Below are 24,678 nucleotides of genomic sequence, written 5' to 3' on the forward strand. Positions count from 1 at the left end.
AAGACAAAAGGCAAAACAATCCCCCCTGCAGACAGATGTACTTTAGAACCAGCAAACAACGCACAAGTTGCTTCTGTATGCCCTTGGTACCCATATTTTCTTGACCAGAGAAGACCAGAAAAGACTCCAAACACAAGGTATTCTGACTGAGTTTATTCAACAAAAGGGCAAAATAAACACATGCAGTTTTATTTACAGAAAGGGTTGCAATACATTTTTCTCCTCTCATCATTGTCAAAGAATTGATTCACTCTGTTCATAGTACAAAAGGGGGGGGTGCAATTGTATACTCCTACTCCTCACAGAGGAAAATGGGATGCTCCAAAGTGCATTGGGCTCACATGTAATTTGATTTCATGTGTCCTGTGCCTTCTTAGACTCTGTGGCCAAAATGGCAGGAAGAAACAATGTAGCACAGAGGAAGACAGAGATAATTTGGGAAAGCAGTTCCCAATACAGTGGTACCGTGGGTTAAGAGCTTAATTTGTTCTGGAGGTCTGTTCTAAACCTGAAACTGTTCTTAACCTGAGGTACCACTTTAGCTAATGGGGCCTCCCGCTGCTGCCGCACGATTTCTGTTCTCATCCTGAAGCAAAGTTCTTAACCCGAGGTACTAGTTCCGAGTTAGCGGAGTCTGTAACCCGAAGCGTATGTAACCTGAGGTACCACTATACCATGTAATGGATGTGGTTCTCTACTGGATTGGCACTTATCTGGATTCTGGCTCAATTGATGCAAGTTTAGAATGACTGGAAGCACCTCCCTAAAGAGATCTGAAATGGAGAAGTTCATCCTTGACTCCTGCCATGCCAGGCAGAAAGGCATAGTGGGCTTGCCTTTTTACATACTTAAGGGGAGTTTGTTTTGAGAGCTTTTCCTTTTTTATTTTGAGGTGATCCATCAACTATGAAAAAACTACAGCTTTATAAACTGTGGTCCATGCCCCCGCAAATAAGGCCAGCATTTTCCTAATTTCTTCAAGGACTGTGGCAAAAGAACATCAAGTCACTTTGTTGCATGAAGCTTTAATCTACATCTTCATCCTTCAAGCAACTGATCAATACTGGGCTTGCTGGAGCTTCTGGTTCCATGACTTCATCCTTTAAGCAGCTGAGCAGCACAGAGGTTGCTGGAGCTTCTGGTTCAATATCCTTACCCTTTAAGCAGCCGCCTGGCATAGGACTCAGTGGGGATTCCGTGTCCATATCTTCATCCTTTAAACAGCTGATTGGGACTGGTAGCGGTGGGGCTTCAAGTTCCATTGCTGAATCGTCAAGAATTTCTTCTTTTACCTCCACAGCAACAACTGCAAGAAACAGAGAGGGGGGCTACATTGACATCGCAAGACACAATCCTCAGAGCATGCGCATACACATGTAAGAAATAAGCAATAGCAAAAGCTTGTGGTAAATTGCATCCATATGTACCAAGGCTGGGAGACCTGTGACTGGAGTTTCCTACAACAGCAAGCAGATTCTGCACTGGAAACGGTGAGCAGGAAAATAGCTAAGTTACACAACCACCACCTTCCCATCTCCAATCCCACTGAAGGGGGGACAGCAAAAAAGTAGGAATAAGTGACACCCCTTTTAACTTACTTTCATCAGAAGCTGGTTTCAGGGAGGTCTTGCTTGCAGTTTGTGTGCCCTCCTTTGCTTTAGGGGCAGCCCTTTTCTTGGCAGCCTGTGCTTTCTTCTTGACTTCGGGGGCAGCCGTCTTCTTTGCTGCTTGCTTGACGGAACGGGCTTTAGCAGTCATCTTCTTCCCTTTGTATACAGAAGAAAGGCAGTTATAAGAAAACCCACCTTTGTGACTGTTTTGCTTTTTATATTAACATCTTGTTGTGAAGGGTTGTTTTGTGTGTTGTTGTTTTTTTTGGTATGGCAGCAGCATTCAGTCAAGTGAGCTCTCAGTGGAGCTGAAATTACTCAAGACACTGGCTGACTACTACAAAGAGAGCTAGAATTAAGACTCATAGGAATCTCGCAGGATAGGTTAGGCCACTCAGTGAACCGAGCAGGATGCTGAACAATCAAACAATTCTCTAAACACACCGTTACAACCCTGACACAAGTGCTACTGATCGCCATTTTTGTTTAGTTTAAACTACAAGGTGAGCTTTATGGCTGAGTGAGGATTTGAACCCCTGTCTCCTAGATCCTAGTTCAGCATTCTAACCATTACACCACACTGGCTCTCATATGTTTAGTATATTTAGTTGGCGTTGGCCATCAGGCTAATGGTTCAATTAGCCCACTACAGTCATCTGATATTCAGCCAGAGCTCATTTCCCACCATGTTAACAGAGACCCTTTTAGTAAGAGACGTTCAGGGTTTCAAACACAATTGTTGTAGCCACAATTCTTGAAGAGCCATAGCTCATGTTCTGTGCAAACAAGGTCCCAGATTCAGTCACCTAGCACCTCCTTGTAGAATGATCTTTGGTATTACAGAGAAGGGCCCTATTCGGTGTTACCTCACAGCAAGCCATCCTCACCGGCAGCATAAGAAAGGCATGCTCCTTTAAGGCTCAGGTTGGGTGACAGAGGGACAATGGGATGATAAAAGGGATGGTGGGAATTGTAGTGCAACAAAATTGGAAGAATCACAGGTTCATCATCCCTGTCATAGAGCCAAGTCATATATGTGGTCCATCCAATCGAGAATCCCAATTCCAATAGTGACAGCTTACAGTAATTTGCAAGAATGCATAGGACCAAGGCACAAGCTAATGATAAGGCAGTCCATTTCATGCCCTGTCAGACAGTCCCATCATCCACATTTCAAGCTACTCCATTTTGCAATGCCATCCTCACAGAAGATAGTCCAGGCAAATGTTCCACCCTCATCTTCTGTACCTTAATGTTCCTTGCATGTGCTCTGGTAGTTCTGGGCAGCATACTATCTGCAGCAGGCTCATGCCTTAGTATCAAACCTTGCAATATTTGCTTTGTTATTAAGATGAATCATGGAGACAAGGCTGTTCCAATTGCCACTCACTTTTCCTTCCATATGGCTTTCGCTTCTTCTTCGGCACCTCCTTAGCTGGCACTGGTGACATAGGCTGTGCCACCGAGGAAACAGATCTACAATCAGAAGCTACACAGGACACAGGAGACGTTAAGCAGTAGCTAAGTATAAAGACACAGCTGCATGCAGTTTCCAAGCAGGAGGGTTCATGATTAGTTCCCAGTTTAACAGGCTCAGAACACTTTGTATAAAAAGATAAGAGGAGACAGAGAAGGACAGTTTTCTGTCTAGTCTCCCACAAGCCGCCAAGTTTGCTACCTTTGTACATTTTATTCTGGGGCCTCACAATGATTTCATCTTGTAAAGAACGTCAGTGGCTCAGAGTAAGGTAATTCAAAGGTAGAGGAACAAAGCCAAAAGGCTGCTCTAGTCCTCACTGAATATGCTGCATGTATATGGAGCTGGTATTGAGAGCAGAATCAGTTTAACGACCATTTCTGCTTGAAAACATCCTCCCTCCCTCAAAATAGGGGGCTCCTGTTGTTTTGATTTCAGCTTCAGCTCCTCATCAGCTACTGAACCTGCCCATTCTGGTTCCCAGCCTTTAACATGTCCAGGTTTGCTATGCAATAAAGACATAGGGTGGGTCAGGTGTAAGGTACCTCTTTCTCGTAAGAGAAGGAATAGGTCAGATTGCCACCAACACACCTTGAGTGAAACTGGTGATGCTGGATGAAAAGAAGATACATTCTCTTACCTGGTGCTACTGGGGGCTGTAGCTGGTAGCCTATCAGCTCACACCAGCCCACAGGATAGATATCTGGGGACTCACAGTCCACCCACTGGTCATATTCGCTGTCCCAACCATCAAAATGTATCCTGAGGAGCCGATGTACCACTCGCTTCACTGTGGCCACACAGATAAGCCTGGGCTCCATCAAGTCTACTGCTTCTAGCTTGGCACCCATCTTGAAGCCATGGTTTGGGCAATCCTGGGAAAAGGAGCAGCACGATATACCCAACCTCAAATAATAATATACATCCATGAAGGCTTCCTTCCTTCCTTCCATTTATTTATTGAAGGCACTCAACGTTCTTGTTCTCAGAAATCCAAATTCTGCATGCTGCTCTCTGATTTTAAATTTTTAAGTGTATGCGTGTGTGCGCGCGCGCACACACACACACACACACACACACACAGAGAGAGAGAGCTGTAAAAATTTTTTATTAAATAAATATTTTAATAAATAAATAGCTAATTCTACTGGGGAAACTTAGCAGTTTAAGTTGAGGGACAGTATGAGTGTCCAGAAATGATATTTGTAATGAGGCAAGGAAGGAATTTAAACCGGGGGGGGGGGGGACAGCCCTACACATTTAAGTTAGCAGTACCAATGCCAAGGTTATAAATGAGAGATTTGACTCTGCTGCAGAGTGCAGTCTTCTTGGTCTCTTTTCAGCAAAGCACACTGTCAAGGGTGATCATTGAAATTCTACGTACGAAATGAACCTTACTTCCCTATCTAGACTAAAATATCCCAGACACTTGGACCTTTCCACTTAGGGAAGCCATTCACAACCCTTGATAAATCTGATTGCCATTTTCTGTAGCTTCAGGGAAACACTTTACACAATATTTCCTAAGTATGCTTGCATCTGCACTGCATATAATGGCATTTCTCATAAGGCCATTTGATTCTCAACAACAGAGCGACTAGTTTGGGGTGATGCTGGTGCCTTTGTGAACTTGCCCTTCCACATGGTACTCACCACGTTGAACAGATGTGCTGGTGCAGCCTTTGACTTGGTCTTTTCTAGATAGCTTGTCCAATTGAAGGTCTTGGCATCATGCCCTGAAGTATGAAGTTGGGGGGGGCATGTTACTGGAATGAAACACCCCCCTCATAAACACCACAACCAGAAGGAGCAGGAGAAGCATGCAAGTTATTGCCTATCCCCTTGCACATATTTGCCCAAGAAGCAGCCAATGCCAGCTACAGTGGGGCAAACAGAACACAATGCAATAGCTATTCAGAAAACCAAGTAGTTCTTGTTTCCAGAGGAGTGCAGAGGCAGGAAAGGATGAACACCAGCTTTTGTATAGCCCTCCGATGCCCCCAAAAGAGAAGCATGGAAACGGCAAGATTCAGAGGCAGGCATTCTATTCAGAGCAAATGCAGGAGGATAGCAAGACAGAAACTGAATTCCAGCCAAACTCCCAATTTTCTTGGGATGGAACAACAACAGAGATCGCCATTTCGATGGCAAAGAAGAAACAGAGTATGTCGGTTTCACACTTATAGTCTAACATAAGCAAGGCTTTCTTAGCATTCTATTTTGCAGAGAAGGAGCTCAATCTGCCACGGAAGCAAGCAAAGAGAAGGAGAGCTTGGGGTCCTCACCTTTTGGAGGCGTCAGTTCAATGTTGTTCTGCTTACAGAAATTGACAGGGAAAATGGAGTGCAAGGAAGCATGGTAGCAGAACCAATCAGAACCATCCTCAGAGGCTGCGCCATCAATGCCGATCATGAGATACCCATCTAAAAGGACCTGAAAGACAGGCCAGGGGTGAGAAAGCGAACCTGAAGGTTGTTCTAAAGTATTTCATAATAGCAGTTTCTAAACTCAACAGAGAGAAGAGCTGGAGCACTCTATGGTGTTAAGTGCCTAAATATAACATACTTGCCTCTTAATTTTCTCACTCATTTATTTCTAAAATATTCATAACTTGCTTTTCTTTCAAAAACCAAGATCTGCACTCACATGTGTGTGATTTGAACATCCCATCAACACTGTACAAGCATTACTAGATTTTTTAAAAAGCAGACTCATAGCACATAGCCGCTATTTTGTGACTGTTGCCTCCAACGTTTTCTCAAAATTCGAAATCTGCCCACTGGCCCAAATCAGTTGGCTTTAAGGTATATAAATTAGAGGCTTAATTTTTTATTTCATAAAAATTTATACATCGTTTCCTTGTAAAAAAACAACAACCCCAAAGCAGTTCCTTTTTTCCTTCAAAGTCTAACTCCCAATTCCTTGAAAGCGCTGTGCTTGGCTGAAGCAGCCGCTCCCTCTTTTCAGACTGGCATACCTTACGGACAGTAGCCACACAAATGTTGCCCATATTCAAAGGGTCAATGGCTTCCAGTTTCATGCCTTCCTCAAACCAGCGACCTTCTGGGTAGACAGCACGCACCTGGAAGAGATTACGGATGAGAAAGAAGTTGGTGATAAAGAAATAAAACACATGCAGGGACATGTGTGGGTAACTTGAAAGACTGACCTTGGTGATTGGGGCGTAGGAGTTCAAATTGCTTTCCAGCTTTGCTGACTGGCCTTGGGGAAGCAGCACTCTTGTTCTCAGTTAATTATCTGATACACGAGAACAGCAGTGACCTACGTCACAGCATGGTTGCAAGGCCAAGAAGGATAAGCACGATAAAGGGAAAGACAACATCTCCCATTGCTTAAGCTTCCTCCAAGGTCTAGTCCTTCAATAGTGGAATGACTCTTTCCAACCACAGAAAGTCTTCCCCATATTTTTGCTGCAAGCCATCCTTGTTTTGCTCTCAACTCACGTAGGTCCTGTATCCTATCCCCAATAGCTCAACATTGTAATTTGTTTATTCATATACTGTCTTTTAAAGAGCATCTCAAAGCACAACAGAAAAAAGACAGCAATCCATTAAGCAAAGTAAAACAGTGTTAAATCTTTGAAAAATAAAATGCAGCAGCAATTGAGGGCAAATTAACAATAATACCTCCACTACTACTACTACTACTTTATTTATTTGCTGCCCATCTGACTGGGTTGCCCTGGCCACTCTGGGCGACTTCCAACAAATTATAAAACCACAGTAAAACACCAAACATTATAAACTTCCCTATACAGGGCTGCCTTCAGATGTCTTCTAAGAGTCAGATAGTTGCTTATTTCCTTGACTTCTGACAAGAGGGCATTCCACAGGGTGGGTGCCACTACCAAGAAGGCCCTCTGCCAGGTTCCTTGTAACTTCACTTCTTGCAGTGAGGGAACCACCAGAAGGCCCTCAGAGCTGGTCCTCAGTGTCTGGGATAAACAATGGGGGTGGAGACGCTCCTGCAGGTATACAGAACTAAACTATAAAGAACTAAGCATCAGCAAAAGCCTGGGAAGAGGCAATTCAGAAGGTGCTGAAACACCAACAGTACTGGTGCCTGTCTCAGTTCCAGGGCAAAGTGATTCTATGGAGAGCCACCACAGAGAAGCCCCCCCCCCCCGACTGGTTCATACAACACTGAGCTCCTTGGGCGCTACAACAGCTAGTCCCTTGCAAGGCAGGAGAGAGATTTCAAGAGCTCCATAAACTACCAATTGCCCAAATGGTGCAAATCCCATCTCACTTGGAGACCAAAGAAAAGAAAGAGAGCATAAACCTTTCCCACCTTCTTGAAGAGATATGGAACAGCATCACAGTAGATCTTTCGGAAGGTAGGGTGGTGTGCCATGTCATTAGATTTTTCTTCCAGCAAAGACATGAAAGGATATTGAAAGTAAGAAAGAGTGAAACAAGACATCTTGAATTTGCTAGTTAGTGGTCATCTTTTGGCAAGGAAAATTCTTCTTCCATTTAAAAATATATTTGCCACAGCATACATTTCAAACATTCTCATCATCTTAAAAACCGTCAAATAACACATCATGTGCTCCAATCTCATTAAAAGGAAGGAATACATTATATCTGCAACAATTTGAAAGGTTAAAATATATACTTCAAGTAGAAGAGTAGTTTTTCTCCTATGTAAATCCTCACCCGTTCTCTTTATGCTATGGCCAACCCTTCTAGACCAGCCAACAGGGTGGATTAAGGGGCTCCACATGTGGCACCAGAAATCATCAACGCTGTCCCCGTCTTCATAGAGAAGCCTCAGGCGGCCACCAATCACGGTGTCCACGACAGCCACACGTATCCGAGAAACACGGGTCTTGTCCACCACTTCCAGTCTCATGCCTTGGCGGAAGGGATACTTCATGTTCTCAGTCATCTGAGTAAACAAGAAGAGAGATGCTCTGCTGGTTCCATGTCTGCGACTCTCCGCCACAGAGACTGCGCAACTCTCTGCACTTTTACGCTTCCTCCTCTAGAGTGCAGCCTTGCAGTTCTTCTTAAACATGGGATGCCGCATGAATAATAATAAAAAAACCCAATTGCTGATGCCTCCATGTCAACATAAAAGCACTCGGCCATCCATTCAGACTGGATTTTTTTCAAACACTTTCAGTAGCTCAGGTCATACACCCATAGTTAATGGTTTAGCATGAATGCAGACATGGCTCCCACTTCATTCCTTCTATAGCTCGAGTGGGAGTCATGAACCATGGTCCTTGGCTTAGTGATACAACTGAATAAATTTTGGCTTCTGGACTAATTTGATTGAGTCCAGATCTGAATCCCCAGTTCAGATGCAGTATTAAGCCAGGGGTCAGGGTTTGTTGGCCCTGCTCAAGAAGAAGTAAAGCAGGCGCCTTCTCTGCATTCATACTAAACCATTAACTACTATTTACCATGAAATGTGAATGCTGCCATTGCCACTTTTGTGTCGCCCAGAGCATTTAGATAAATAAAACCACAATCTAACCTGATTTATTACATTTGTATCCTGCCCTTTCTTCAAGAAGCTCAGGGCAGCATACATGGTTCTTCCTCCCTTTATCCTCACAACAACCCAGTGAGGCAGGCTAGGCTGGAAGAGAGAGAGAGGCTTGCCCAAGGTACCCTAATACCACACTGACTGTTTTGATGTGGGGAGAGTCTCAGTCAAAATTCCAGAACCTTCCTTGGATTCATATTCTGTGTTAATGGGTCATGCCCCACATCTCTGGCAGAAGCAGATTTAGCCAACAAAGTGCTGTAAACCAGGAGGCGGAGCTACACCTGAAGGCAGCCCTGTTTAGGGAAACTTTTAATGTTTGATGCATTACTGTATTTTAATATTTTGTTGGAAGCCGCCCAGAGCGGCTGGGGAAGCCCAACCAGATGGGTGGGGTATTATTATTAATAACAATAATAATAATAATAATAATAATAATAATAATAATAATAATAATAATAATATTGCAACTCTGGCATGAACTCTGGCAAACCAGACTCTCGTGTCCCCTGCACAAATCTGCCATATGTGGATACAGTCATACCTCGGGTTGAAGTTGCTTCAGGTTGAGCGCTTTCGGGTTGTGCTCCTCGGCGACCCGGAAGTAACGAAATGCGTTACTTCTGGGTTTTGCTACTCGCGCATGTGCAGACGGTCAAAATGACGTCATGCGCGGAAGCGGCAAATTGCGACCCATGCACGTGCAGACGCGGGTTACGTTTACATCAGGATGTGAACGGGGCTCCGGAACAGATCCCGTTTGTATCCAGAGGTACCACTGTATAACTGACCTACTTTACAATGCTACTGGCTTCTTGAAAATTAATAAAATTATTTAATAATAAAAATACAATGTGACTGGTGGGGGGGGGATACCCAACTAACTCATACCCAGAGTGGACCTACTAAAACAAATGGACCTAAGTCCATTGTTTTCAGTGGGTCTCCTCTGAACATGGCTAACATTCGGTATTATCTGTTGTAAAGATTACTGAGATAATATATGAGAAGCACTCTGAACTTTAAAAAAAGCTCTAGAGGAAAAAAATATACAAAGCATTATTATTAAACAATGACCTTCTGCCTGATCCTACCCATATTTATTAAAAGCAGATCCAACAGATTGCAGTAGATACACAGGTGCAAATAATTGCAACCTTGATATCACCTAGAAGCAGTAGCTCACTGAGTCTCCCCCAAAAAGGAAGTCTCCTTGCCCCCAACAGCCTAATATACCATCTCTAGCCAAGGCAGCCTTGTAAAAGGGGGGAGGGAAAAGGAGGCATAATGAAATATAACACTAATTACCCTCTCACAATGAACATTCTGAAGAGACTAATCAACACTGCTTAGTGATTCCAACCCTGAATCACTGGTTCGTGCCTGTTTGCCTGTTTAAATGTGGAAGCTAAAATTGCAAAAGCTCTTCCTCAATCCGCCATCTCACTATTTAGAGGCACAGATTATGAAGAAAAATCCCTTCCGGCCAAAGATCCCTTTCTAAAATGTGCCAGCAGGGGGCGCCCCTCTCCCTCCAGCAGCATATACAGCTAAACTGAGTTTTTAGGTGAGCTAGTGAAGGCAACAGACCAAACAGCAGGGTTTTAATTGCTCTTTATTTAGTCTTTTAAACTGAAGGACATCATGTCACGAATGTGGGAGATTACAGCTAACACATTCTGTTCATATCAAACAATGCACTGGGCAGAACCCAAACACTCTGAAGAAAATTCTACCAACTTTATGCTATGCTGCTTATCCCAGACACGGCTCAGCCCTGAAACACATTGTGTGTTTCAATGCACTGCATTCACATCCACACTATGCATTTAAAGCACTGTCATATCACTTTAACAGTAACTTCTACCAGGGGTTCATGGGAACTGTAGTTTGTTAAGGGTTCTGGGAGTTGTAGTTCTGTGAGGGGTAATATCCTAACAACTCTCAGCACCCTCTCAGTTCCCAAAATTCTTTGGGGGAAGCCGTGAGTGTTGAAATGCTATAAGAGTGCTATAAATGTATGGTGTGGAACTTGTAGAAGTGTCTTTCCCTTATCACCATGCCTTCCAGACAGAGGTGAGCTCCAGCACGGCTTGCAGGCCATATTAAATCTGAACGGGCTACTGCAGCCTCCGACTTTGTGTTCTCTGGATGTTTCGACTACAATTCACATCCACCCCAGCCAGCATGAGCAATGGTCAAGGATGATGGGTGGTGTATTTCTACACATGGTGAGGGCACCGGCTTGGGCTACTGGAAGAATGGATAAGCAGAAAGGCCTTGATTCTTTCCTCTGTGTGCAGGGGGGTGGGGGGAGAAAGATTTTTTCCCTCACCTTTATATGAAAATCCACAGGGATAGTCCTGGCTCCCACAAGCTTTTTCATGAGGTACCCCTTCCAGTCGGTGTACTTTGAATGGATGGCTGTACAAAGAGGTATAAGATTGCCCAGGTAAATAATACTTTTGATTTGAGAATTTTGTTTTTATCCATTATGACTGTCTTGGTTGTGTCTGTATCGGTGTCCAATACAGTACTGTTGTTTTATTATGAAAGTGTGATTTTTAACTGCTATAAATTGCCTTCACATTTGTGAAGGCTGGGATAATGATCTTCATATATTTAAAAAATAAACTCAGCATGCCTTTCATTCCTGCAGAAGAATGAAACGCAGGGATTTCCTCATTTTTCTTCTTCTCTGGTTAAACTTAAAGCCTCCTTTCAGCTTACACTCACCCCCAAAATTACCTGCAGCAACTTGCTTTGCTCCTTCAAAACACTGTAGTCTCTCAAAAAAAGCATCAGCAACATCTGAGTCTCAACATACTACCACCCTGAACAGGCTCTAGATTTTTGATGGAAACTTTAGAGGTGACTACAGATTACCTTGAAGTGCAGTAAATTTCTTTACATTTTGACAAGGGAAAGTTCTGCACTACAAGCAGTTAAATTATCCGACCTGCAATAACTACTTATTATTATTTATTTCATTTACCAGTTGCTTTTTACAGTAAAATGTCTCAAAAGTTTGTAGGGTCCAGGCTGGGAGAGAGGTGGTCCTTGAGGCATTGCGGTCCTGAGCCATAAAGGGCTTTAAAGGTCATAGAATCATAGAATTGTAAAGTTGGAAGGGGTCCTCACGGTCGTCTAGTCCAGCCCCCGGCAATGCAGGAATTTCAACAAAAGCACCCATGACAAATGGCCACCCAACTTTTCAAAAATGAGGGGTGCTAAAAAGTTGTAACATGACTTGGTAATTCAAAAGACATTTTGGTTAAATTAATATAATTTAGCTTCACATGGTACATAGAATGTGTGTAAAATTGCATAGAGGTAATTTAAAATGATTGCCAAGTACTTGTGGTTATATTATATGTTAATTTTTTTATTGTCATCATCATTATTATTAGGCATTACCTCACACTTTCAGAAGGTAAAATTAAAATTCTTTGGTTTTCTTAAAAGCCGTTTATGCGTTTTTTCATCAAACGTAGACTTACCAAGCTACATGTTGTCCAATCACGAAAATATTAGCAGATTTGAATTCCTCACACTCAAAAACATATTTTTAAGATTGCTTCCTGAAGAATTTTGCAAAAATTAAGTTTTACCCCCTAAAATGACACATCCTAGTGGGACAGTCATCTAGAACAAGGGGTTGTACTATTCGGCCTAGAAAGCCCCACTCCCTGATATCAATACACCCATTTCTTGTTCATCTCTGCTTTCTCAGTCCCCTAAACAAAAATTGTCATATTGTAGGAACTCTCAAATTTACAAGCATACATGCAATCTGATAACTTTTTGCTAATGTTCTCAATGTATTCCAATGTGCAGCATTTAGGATTAATGGGCATGATCCAACTTGCGAAAAGGCAATGATGCAAATTGTGAGTTAAATAAACCCCCAAACCTAGGCAAGACTCAAAGACACTTACACTGGGGAGGCACCAGGATTTTGCTGTTAACAGCACACCAGCCAATAGGGTGAACGTCCACAGTACCCAAGTTGACCCAAAAGTCAGTGCTAGAGTCATTCTCAAAGCCTTCGTAACGTAACAGTGCCTTGTATCCTGCAAGGATTGATTTTTGGAGACAGAAAAGGAAAACAAGAGAACATTTTATTACGTCTCAAACACTGTCACCCTCCTTTTCTGATAACTATAGCACTAAGTTCCTTCAAGACAAACTCTATTCTCAGTGTATGGACCACTGGATGCCCCCAACCACAGGGCTTCTACCACTTGTTTTAGGAAGCTGCTCCACAGCCTGAATAACTTTGCCAGCTGGAAAGATAGCCTAGTGTCCTAATTCAGCTCCCCAAATCTTTTACAGTTATGCCCTGTTACCAAGAATGCTCTCAAGGCCCATCTGGAACCCTGGGTTGGGACACAGCACAACATGGCAAGTCTGGAAGCCTATTCCACCAGTGCTCTAGCAGAACGCTTCCCAAACTGTGGGTTATGACCTGCAAATGGGTCACAGGCTTTATTATTTTTACTGGGATGTCTTAAGCCAGGCATAGGCAAACTCGGCCCTCCAGATGTTTTGGGATTACAACTCCCATCATCTCTAGCTAACAGGACCAGTGGTCAGGAATGATGGGAATTGTCTTAAAACATCTGGAGGGCCGAGTTTGCCTATACCTGTCTTAAGCAGTGGTAACAAAATAGGCAAACATGTAGTTAGAATGCATGAAACTGATGGCTGCCAAAGACCTGAGGTCCAAAATTCATTTGACAATAAATCAATGGGTCACCTACCATGCCAGGTAAATTTGGGCTTGTGAGTTGCCATACCAAAAAGGTTGGGAAACCACTGCTCTAGCACTTGCACTGCCAAATGAATTTCCCTAGCAAACTGAAATCTACTAATAAGGCCTTGATACAGATTCCAACTACTGTGGAGGTGAGCATATTCTCTACAATAAGCAGGGCCTTCTCTGTTGCAGCCCCAATTCTTTGGAATGCCCTTCCACAAGAGGTGCATGCAGCCTCCTCTCTACTGTCCTTTTAAAAGACAAGCTAAAACCTCCCCTTTTGAAAAGGAAAAGAGAGCCTTCCATTGCTGTGTTGCTAATTCTCTGTTCTGTTACTTCTCTTGGGCTGCTTTTATCAATAATGCTTTTAATGTAAGTTTTCAAATTAAATTATGTTTTGCACAATAGATCTGAAACCTGCTTGAATAGCTGCATATCAGTGTTAAAAAGTAAGTACTGTACATAACATATTATAATGGTGTTGCTTTCATTCCCTTTTAAATATGTTGCCTGCCTCAAGTCTCCAGATGGAAGCAGATGTACATTCAATTAACAATAAGGAAAGTAAATTACTTTTTTCTGTTATCCCCCCCCCAAGAGACCCACCTGCAATCTTAACAACAGAGGCAATCCAATACACACGACTGGGGAGCACAGCATCACTGTTTAACACTTCTACCTTCATCCCTTTTATCACATCTTCCCACTGATCATAAAGAGGCACCTGATGATGGAGTGGAGAACAGATTGAAGCAGAAAAACAGGGAGGCATAGAAAGAATAGCAAAATGTCAGAATAATTTATATTTGCTTGTGTGTGTGTATGGATGTGCTATTGTGCACACGTGTGATGAGCAGGTGAGGGAATTGCTTTTAACGAAGAACTTTGTGCCCTTAACTCTGTTAGCTTCCGTTTCTCTAGCACCTTTCTAGGTAAAAATGTGATTGTGGGAGAAAAGGGGGCATTACCTCCAACACCAGAAGTGTTTACACAGTTTACAACACAGTTTAGCACACAGTTTACAATATGGATATTCAAAGTCATCTTGATTTGATATTCTTGTTTAAAAACAAAATTTAAGCTACTCTGAGCACTTTCCTGGGGACCCTTCTTATCTTATCAGGAGCCTACAACACAACACATATGGGCTTGATGGAAAGTAGGGAGTGCTCACATGTTTGAAACTGCCAACAGGCGCAGCCTTGCATCCATGGTCCTGCAGATACGCTCCCCAGTCAAAGCCAACGATGAGAGCTGGGATGGGACACAAGAGACCATCTCAACACAGAAGGTTCAAGGTTGGCAAACAGATTCACCACAATAGGACAAGGACAGATATGGGGACATCTTCTATTGGAGCATCATCCTCTTGGTGTAAGACACTGCGAGTTTCCGAAGAGCTCAGACATCTTTATCCAGTAGAAAGGAGAAAATAGCTAGATCTATTATAGAGAGTGCAGAACAGTCCAGACGTTTTTAGGCTTATCCAAAAGCAGAGACTAGTTTACAAGGCCAACAAGTCTGAAACGCACCGCCAAAAAACAGGAAGGGGATGCACATCTCTCTCTCTCTCTCTGTGTGCCATGAAGGCACTCCTTCACCTTGCATCCACATCTATATAGTGGTTATACATTCATTCTTCTCTTTCAGCTGGCATATTCTATTCAACCAGAAATACTTTTGTGCATGGTTCTGATGAACTTCCTATTCACCTTGAGGTTTGAAGCAAGCAACAGCCTCTTACTTCCTCTGCCCACTTGCCAGCACTTACCATCCTGGCCAGTTGGCGTTCCATCTGCCAGCTGCCCTGTCCCCTGCGTATGGAGAAAAGCCCCAATTTTTGCAGACCAGGCTGCCTTGTGCAAGACTTTGGCTTTTTTTGTAGGTGGTTTGCCCTGTGAAAGTGTGACAAGACAAAACAAAACAATAAGGAGATGTTAATTCCCAATAGCCTTCCAGTGACACAAGGGACAGACAAATCTTGCTGCCTGTGATAGATTTGCAGGTTAAATGGATCAAACCAAAAGGGCAGCTTTAACGAGTACAAGAAAGTCTTGTGGCACTGAAACGGCTTACAAGTAGCTTTCCTAAATGAGAAGTAACTTTGTTATCTGTATATAAAGAGATGTGGCATGATATTGCTTCTCTCATCAGACTATTGCTTCTCTCATCAGATGTATCTGACAAAATTACTCCTGGCCTAGGAAAGCTCATGCAACTGTATGTTTTGCAGTTTTCCAAAGGTGCCAGAGAATTCTTTTTGCCATTCAAACGGAAAAGGAGCGCAATGCAGAACTTTCTGCTACTTTCACAAGACGATGACAAAAACAACTATTAATCTTTCCCTTGCTTTTTATACACGTGCTCAGAGTGGTCGACATGATTTAACAGTTGGAAAATATGGAACTCTGTCCCTGAAAGGCTCACTCCAAGTTATGGAGAAGGAAATGATATCAAGAACAGAAAGAACTAACTTACCGTATTTTTCGCCCTATAGGACGCACTTTTTCCCCTCCAAAAATGAAGGGGAAATGTGTGTGCGTCCTATGGGGCGAATGCAGGCTTTCGCTGAAGCCTGGAGAGTGAGAGGGGAGAGCCCCAGTGCCAGCCCCACAAGGTCGGGGGACAGAGGGAGGCGGAACGCCGCCATCCCGCTGTCTCCCGAAGTGGTTTGGAGGCTAACGGCGGGGAGACCCCGCCACCAGCCCCGCAAGCTCCGGGGACAGTGGGGAGGCGCAGCGCGTCTCCCCGCTGTCCCCGGACCTGATCTGAAGGCGGGCGGCGGGGAGAAGAGCGCTTCTCCCCGCTGCCTGCCCCGCAAGCTCCGGGGACAGCGGGGAGGCGCAGCGCGTCTCCCCGCTGTCCCCGGACCTGGTCTGAAGGCGGGCGGCGGGGAGAAGAGCGCTTCTCCCCGCTGCCGGCACCACAAGCGCCTGGGGGGGATATAAATTTTTTTTCCTTTATTTCCCCCCCAAAAAACTTGATGCGTCCTATGGGCCGGTGCGTCCTATGGGGCGAAAAACACGGTATTTCCTAAAACCTACCCGATTCCTTCATTTTCTTTTGAGGAATCCCTCTTCTCCTCCAACTCACTCTCTTATCTTTGAACTATGCTGTGTCCTGTCAACTAGTGGGACCATCCTTTTTCTCCCTTCTGGTGCCTCCTCTCATACAAGAAATGCTTGCAAAAGATCACACTCTTTTTATTCTAAATTTTGAAATAAACCACCACCCCTGGTGTCACATTCACAATTTCTTAATTGTACAATATTAGAGATTCCAAATAAGGCTTACTTATACAAGATTGTGTGTTTTTGAGAGATTAGTCAATCTGGAATAACCACCACTCTGTGGTTTTTTCATTACAATCACTGACAATGTTTGCTTTTTAAATCACACTCCACAAAAGCAAGCATTGGAAAGGGCCTCTTCAGTAACCTGTTTGCAAATATGAAACAGCATTTAAAGGGCAACTCTTCTGTGCTAAGTGATCTTTAATATGCTGGTGCATGTGGGTGTGCAATTCTATGGGGAAAGCATGGCTTTTCCAACCTCAACTCTCCCCTCCCCTGCCAAAAGCTGCTTCCAAATAATTAGTTGCCCAGTGTGGCTGTCTGCTAGGTGCCTCCTAGCACCTAAAGTCCCTGCTTCACGGGAGAATGGCTTTTCAAATATCCCTGCCAGGCCTCCAGCACTGCTCACTGTTATTTTCATGCCTCATTTAGCAAACAGCAGCCTCGTTAAGTGGGCCTTGCTCACCTGCAGCCTTGCCAGGATGCTGGCCTTCTTGGAATTTGAAGAGTAGCTTCTGGAGCAGGAGACGCTGCAGAAACGTTTGGTCTTGGAGAAGAAGGCATCTTTTGTGCCCACAATCCCACACATCTCACAGACAGCTGAGGGGGCACAAATACAATAGGCCTCAGCAGCAGGAAGCAATTCAGTTCCACCAGAAAAGCCCAAGGCTACCAACAGGGATGATTAAACTTAGGTTGACTGGGAGCCACCTCCTCCTCCAAGCTAGGAGGAACTGTTTATGTCTCACCCACCCCCAAAGCAAGGGGTGAACCTAGGGGGAATCCTAGAGCCAGTTGGCATGTAAGAAGGGAGGCAGCAACAAAGGGGGAAGTAAAGGGGCATTTGTTGCTACTGACACAAACTGCTCTTGTCCTGGCATTTCAACTAGCGGATCAGAAGGAGAGAGCAGAGCCCATAGTGTGCTTTAGGATCCCAAAGAGAGAGACCTGAAGGAGTTAGAGAGTGCCAGTTATTGCACTGGCCACTAGGAGCATCAACCAAGTTGGATAAAAAGCACAAAGCTGGCAGTACTGCATTGCATTGCATTGCATTGCACAGTATTGACTATAAAGCAGAGAGATAAACTACTTCCATTAGCTGGGGGCATGGCACTCAAGAGGGAACCTGTACGTCCAATAGCAATTGCATTGGTTGACCCAAACATCACACAAGCACACCCTATGAGGCTGCCCAAAAGCACCTCTGTATGGCAGTGCTCTAACACAGGAAATGTGTTACAATGCAGATAGGATCCTGATTGCAGAATTTTGTCTTGAAGCTAGACTTAAATAAATTCCACCACAAAAGCTGCGACCTAATGGACTGGAAAGAGCCTCTACTCCACCCTCTCATTTTGGACACAAAGGATGGCTAGCTTTTGGGTCCTCTGGGTATATGCACGCACACGCACACAAACACACAAACACACAAACATTCTCTTTCTCTCTCTTTCTGCCACCATCTTCTCTCTCTCCTGGGACACCCCACTTTCTCTTCTGGCCATTCCGTTTTCATACATGCACAGTCCCATAGCTCACTTCCTCTTCCTTCCTACCCACTTGGTCACTCTACTTTCTAATTCTTTTAAATATTTATTGAATTTTATAACAATTAATGATACAAATCTTATTCATCATGTTATTTACAATTATTCTCCCTCCCCTCCTCTGGACTTCCCTCAACTCCCCCTCTGCTGAGATATTTATTTAGTTTTATTTGTCATATCCTTTCACAGCTTAATTTGAGTAACAGATATTTTAGAGAAATGATAAGGGATTTTATTTTTGTGTAGGCCACTCTACTTTCTGTTCAGCTTCTCATTTGTCAATCTGAGTCTTGAAAAGCACACAGAGTAGAAAGAGAAAGAGAAAAGATTGCCATTCTTTCAACTTCCTCCTTTGCTTCTATGTACTTTCCAAGGGGGAAACCAGAAAGCATCTAAGCCACCTCATGATGAAGGGAGCAGAGAGCAGGAGGCACCACTGCAACCTTGGGCACCATGCTGGTAACCCCAACTGTATCAAGCTCCATTGTGATATCACCATTCCACAATTTTCAAGAAAGGTTTGTAGTTCATCATGAGGAATTGCTAGATACGGTCTGGTACACTCAGCTGTGTACATATAACCCACCTTGTGGGAGCTGCACTGGTCCCGTTTCATGATTTTCGGACACACTACCCAAAATGTACAAGTCTGGCCCTGCACACGTCTCCTCTCAACACAAACCTTCTTACTAAGGAAGCTTAACATCAGGAATACGATAAGAACAAATTATCAAGATTGTACGTTTTTTAAAAAATGTTTATTTCTCAAATGGATTTTGAGTACAAAATTTGAATTTTCTGGGCAGAAGCTTTGCTTGCGAAACAATATAGAATAATTGAATTGTTTAATTTCATGGTTTTTTAATAAGACATATATTTTCAGGCTGCATTGTTTTAAAGCTACCATTAAAAACAAGTGTAAAAATTTAAACGCAATTTAATGTTCAAATTATAACATACAGTATTTCTACATACGAGTTTCCATAACTGCACTGAATTCATGGAAAATGTATGTCAAAATCTTTAGCCAAACTTTTTTTAAAAAAACAACAGTTTGTTTGAAATTGTTTTCTTGGGGGCAAGGCCCCTGTAGATTTAAAAAGTGGGCAGAACTGCATGATAGTGAAATTCTGAATTCTTCCATCTTTACACACCACTGTTTTTTCATGCAATACCATATGGCTAGGCATACTCCGTATATGCAATACTTCCTCACCATGTCTGTATGAGATAATATATCACACACACTCTCCCTATTAAAAAGCTGGTATTATATTTATTTTTGGCTCATCCTCCAAGTGTAGTATATTCCATCAACTATCTCTACCCCCCCCCACTCTAGAAAGACTAAAGCTGCTTTGTATTCAATCATTTACAGCCTTCCTTTGCCACAAAACACCAGTACCTGGCTCAGAACCACTTTCATCTGGCAATCGGCTGGTAGGTTTTTGGGCCTGTGGAGGCAATGTAGGCAGTTCCCCAGCTTCTCGATCTGCTGCTTCATTCTCACTAGAGTCTTCCAGGAAGGAGGTACTGCCACTCTCTCCACTGCTGCTGTAACGCCGGCAGCTATCATAACCCCCAAAGAGATCCAAGTCATCATCCACTTGCTCCTCATTCTTCTGCTCCAAGGATGAGGACTTGCAATGGGCCGGAGACTCCAACTAGCAGCAAAACAGACCGGAGTATATTTGAAACACCCACAGGCATGATTGGTGGGAAAGAGGTATTCAGTTCACATATATCAGAGGCAGAATCATTTGAGCAGGCTATTTGCCAAGGAAGTGTTGGTACTTCCACTAATAATGAGGTTCCATACTCTCTCAATATGCTCCCCTTAAAATATTACATATTTATTTAAAATACTGTGATGTTTCCTTTAAGCCCAAGCAGCTAACAACAACAACAACAAACTAGAACAATTTAAAACCAACACATATCAAATACAGTATCAAGTGAAAATATTTTTCAGGCAGTAAGTGGAAGAGTAAACTGGAAGAGCTGCAGAAAAGGACAAGCAAATTATCAGATGCTGGACTAGATAGGCCTTAGGTCTGACCCAGCAGAGATCTTCTTTGGTTCTTAACAAAAAGAAAGTTAATTGGACAAACAAATAATATACGTTAAAATTCCAGGAGAATGGAAGCGTTTTCAACTGGTGCTAAAAAGGCAGAGTCAAGTCCAGCCAAGTTTGCTAGGTAAGGTGGGATATATATGACTAACAACATGAAAATGCATCTCTGTTCATTTATCCTGTGCTTTAAAATCTTTAATCCTGAAGTCATGATAACTCTCAAAATTTTAGGATTGACTTTTTGAGGTCTTTAGTAAGCACCACATAAATTACATTAGGCACAATCAGAAAACAGTGATGTGGTAGTAGTGGGCAATTGCACAAAAACAAGAAGAAAAAGTAAAACTGATGTACATCCTAAGGAGTACACAAAATCAAGCTAGAATAATGGGGGGTGGTGATATAACTGTATATCATTTCAGTTTTCTTTGACGTTTCATAACTTCAATCTTTGCTAGCATTTTCTACTTTTTCTTTCTTTCAGGGAACACTGTCTATGTTGATGTATCTTCTCCTGCGAACTCCTGAGCATCTGCTGTGGAATTTCTGCATATTGCAGAGGATTCTGGGGAATTCTCAATAGCTTGTCTCAAGTCCATTTGAAGCTATACCCTGGTCCATTGGGCGTAGACGTCACCCTGACTTCATTCCTGCCCCTCTCCTAGGCCGTGCATTATACGAGATAATCTCTAAGTGCAGACATGTTACCTTTCAGGATTGCCAGAATTGCTAAAATTGCCCGGAGGGCCAGATCAGAACACACTTTTAAACCCACTGACCTGTGCAATCCTTTCTACACATCGGAAATTTAGGGGCAAAGCAGACAGAATGTTAAACACAGTTGGCAAAAAGAGAGAGAGATAACTGTACATTTAGTCCCCCCTCCTACTTGCTGGATTCAAGCAATGTTAGGACACTGTAGGCAGAAATGTATGAGGGGAAACCCCAGTGAAGCAAACAAGTGAGTTAAAAAGACTTTGGGGGTATGTGGCCATGACTATAGCTCAGCCCTGTAAAGACAGGAGGTAAACAGTGAAGCACAAAGATGTTAAGCAACTTTGTGAGTTTAGCAACATACTGAGGAAGCCAGTGCAGTCAAACATCCTACCACCTTGGTTTTTCTTTCTAATTCAAGAAGATTGCAATGTCAAGCAGGCAGCAGATACCCATAGTATCTGCCCACTTCAATTTGGGGTGAAAACAATCTGACCACATCCAGTAGAGATTACTCCAAGCAGATTAGTCCAATCTTAACCACTTTTTGCAAGTATAACCATCAGGACATTTCCCACCTATGTTCAATGCATGTTTATGGGAGAATAAAAAACATAATCTAAGTTACAGCTTATGAATATAAAGCCCCAGCAAATAGCTATTATAGACTAAGTAGTTATTCAACAGGAAGGACATGTATTATTATTTTTTGCATATTTGTTGTGAGGGATCAAACAATATGCTGTATTGATTAAGTCCATTTACCCAACAAGCCACCAAATCACTACTGAGTTCATGAAGTTCTTTGCCTACAATATGACTACTCATCCAGCCATAATGCACCCTACAGCTGGAACCACCACACCATAAATATCAAATTCCATTTCCTGTCTGAGCTCCACCCTCTTCCACAAAGCATTCCTTTAATCCCAAGAATCACCAGTTCTACACACCTAACCAATTAGCATCTTCCAATCAATGTTGCATTAGCAAATCCAACCCTTATTCCCATCTATTGTGTGATCAGATCCTACAATACATTTAAACTGTAAGTTGCCCCACTGTGTTAAGGGGCACTTGCTCTTAAATTTGCACAGGATTGCAGATTAGTGAACTCACCAACCTTTGGGCCCAATCTGGAGAAACTGTCATGGTCAGCATGCAACAAAGCACACACCAAAACTAATTCTACTGACTACAGTCCAATTTCAGTGGAAGGATGGGGCCATGTGGGGGCCAAGGAAGACCTATCCTGGTCCAGCCACAGGCACAAAACTGGCGACTCCTGAACTATACTGATGGTGCTCAAACAAATACCAGTAGCTGGATGCATGCACACGAAAGCTTACACCAATAACAAACGTAGTTGGTTTCTAAGCTGCTACTGGAAGGAATTTTTTTATTTTGTTTCGACTATGGCAGACCAACATGGCTACCTACCTGTAAACAGTAGCTGGATGTTACTCTTATTCTATTGATACTTAACTGTTCACTATGCAACCTGTCATTTAGTTTTAATAGCAGCCGATTACTAATTTAATAACCTGTTTGATAAGCAAGAAGCAGTGACATGCACACAGAGCAAAGCCAGGAGGTAATTAGCCAATATGCTTTCAACAGGTCTAACGCTGTCCCACATACATCTTTCAATACTTAAAAGAAACTTACACATGTGCAGGATCATTCACATAATAACAGTTGGGAGCATCAGTCACATGGATTCAATTGGGGGCGGGGACCAACACTTTCAGCACTCAAAAATTTCAGTCTACTGTATTTTTATTTTTTGTCAAGGGCAGCAATACAAAGTAAATATAGCATTGATACTAGAAACAATTCATACTGAGAAGAGCACAGAAGGAGTAAAATGCATTTTGGGGAGGTGGTGAGCTTTGTCCCACATGTTGGTTTTCTAAAAAGAGAAATAACAGTATATTTAAGTAACATTTGGCTCCCATCAAAAAAATATTTTCCCTAAAGGAAAACCTATAGATTTTTATTATTATTTATAATTATAACCAATAAAGAAAATATAAAATGCCTAGAAAAGAAGAACCTCTATAACCTAAAATACACTTGTGTATCGACTTATAAAATACACTATATATAATCTGATTTGTAAAAAAAAATAGACATAGCATTACAAAAACCACCTTTTGATTGAGGAAGTAACAAGTATTCAGTGAATTGCTTCCAATATCCATATCTATTCATCTATCTATCTATCTAGACTAGGAGCAACTGTCTTTGAAAGTAAAAGAGAGAAAAAGACAAGCGAGTTAACTTTCAAGGAAGCTTATTTGATACCGTTTAGGACTAAAGAAAAGTGCCTTTCCTTGCACACAGGGGTCCAGCAAGAAGGGCGGTGGGAGAAAGAGAGGCACGGGTTGTGGGGCGAGCTCCTTTTAGGGGGAAGGGGGCACCGTCTATGAGGGAAATATACTGTATTCCGTTTTCACGTGGAACACCCCCTCCCCGCCCCTCGCCATAAGCGGAAGGCAGGCAGGTGGGATGTTATTACGGCACCAGAGCAAGGAACCTGGGAGCCCTTCCTCACTGCCACCTCGCCGCTAACCGAGCAAAGCAACCACCACCACCGACCTACCGGGCCTCCTTCCCGCTCCATGGCTCTCCTCTTGCCCATGCAGACGCCGAGCAGCACAGCCAGCGACAAGACGCGGCCGGGCGGCGCGCGCTCCCTTCCCCCTACGGAGCGCACGAGTCACCAATAGCCGCGTCGCCTTCAGCGTCCTCCGCGCGCACCTCCAAAGCGCATGGGCTCGTTCGCGCTCCCGCCGCCGTCGCCGCCCAATGGGCAGAGAGAGAAGACGCGGCGCCGGAAGAGCAGGAGGGGGAGGCGTGCGGCGTGTAGACAGCCTTCGCTCCACAGCGCGCAGGGTTCTGGGAGTTGTAGTTCTTAAGGGGCGCAACGAAGTTTAACTCAGGCTGTAGACCCGTTGGGGAGAAAAACCAAAAACACACTCTTAGAACGCCTCTCCTCATGTTCTCAGTGGGGTGTTTACTTTGCAGAGAATGCAGACCATGTGCCCAGTCCGTTCCTCGCAGGGAAAAAGGCACCGCCTCCCAGGCCATTGTCCGTCGGCCCTGCAGGCAGCAGCCGTCCCTGAGGGAAGCCCCCCAACCCGCTAACATTATTTGGCAGAGGAGCGCTCGACGCTACCCGCTCTCCTGTGCCAGCAGCTGCCCGCCAGGCAATCCTTAGTAAAGGCCAGGCTGCAGTCGGGCTCGCCCTGCGTTATAAGGAGGGTGCCTGAAAAGCGAAGCGCCGCCTGCATTTTGCATTCCCGACCGCTCGCGTTCTGGCACGTAGCGAGCGAGCGAGCAGGGCCCAGGTCTCCCTCTATATTGCCTCCCACAGCCCTTTGAATGTGGGGCTGATCACCGCTAGAGCAGACAGCAACTCCTCCTCAGTCTATCCAGGGGGATTCAATGGGGCTTGCCAAGTAATATTTGGAAAATGCCCCTAAGGGCTGCAAGCAAGCAAGCGGCCACCTTCGACTACAGAGCTAGGCAGAAAGTGGACCGGGATTTTACTGATAGATCTCTGGGTGATTTGAAGCAGGTCGCAAGGGTTTTTGACTCGTTGATAACAATGGCAGCGACAAAATTACTCTCTCCCTCCAAAATACATACATACAGATCTACTGAAATAAGAAAGAAGGCTGT

The 24,678-nt window shown here is 43.6% G+C and overlaps 1 protein-coding gene across 1 annotated transcript; it reads right to left on the minus strand.

Moving 5' to 3' along the window:
• Positions 1-138: 138 nt before the first annotated feature.
• L3MBTL2 (L3MBTL histone methyl-lysine binding protein 2) lies at positions 139-23,803 on the minus strand. The gene is made up of 17 exons (XM_083573775.1): positions 23,597-23,803; positions 19,609-19,867; positions 17,123-17,256; positions 15,135-15,258; positions 14,538-14,617; positions 13,970-14,087; positions 12,543-12,677; positions 10,940-11,028; positions 7,767-7,998; positions 7,399-7,475; positions 6,065-6,169; positions 5,373-5,520; positions 4,741-4,823; positions 3,728-3,962; positions 3,001-3,099; positions 1,599-1,766; positions 139-1,306 (listed from the first exon to the last, which is right to left on the minus strand). Exons 1-17 carry the CDS (start codon positions 23,633-23,635, stop codon positions 1,026-1,028), a joined length of 2,406 nt encoding a protein of 801 aa, XP_083429901.1. The 5' UTR covers positions 23,636-23,803; the 3' UTR covers positions 139-1,025.
• Between the last annotated feature and the right edge of the window lie 875 nt (positions 23,804-24,678).

This window comes from Podarcis filfolensis, assembly GCF_964270895.1.
Source record: "Podarcis filfolensis genome assembly, chromosome: 10".
NCBI classification, from domain to species: domain Eukaryota; kingdom Metazoa; phylum Chordata; class Lepidosauria; order Squamata; family Lacertidae; genus Podarcis; species Podarcis filfolensis.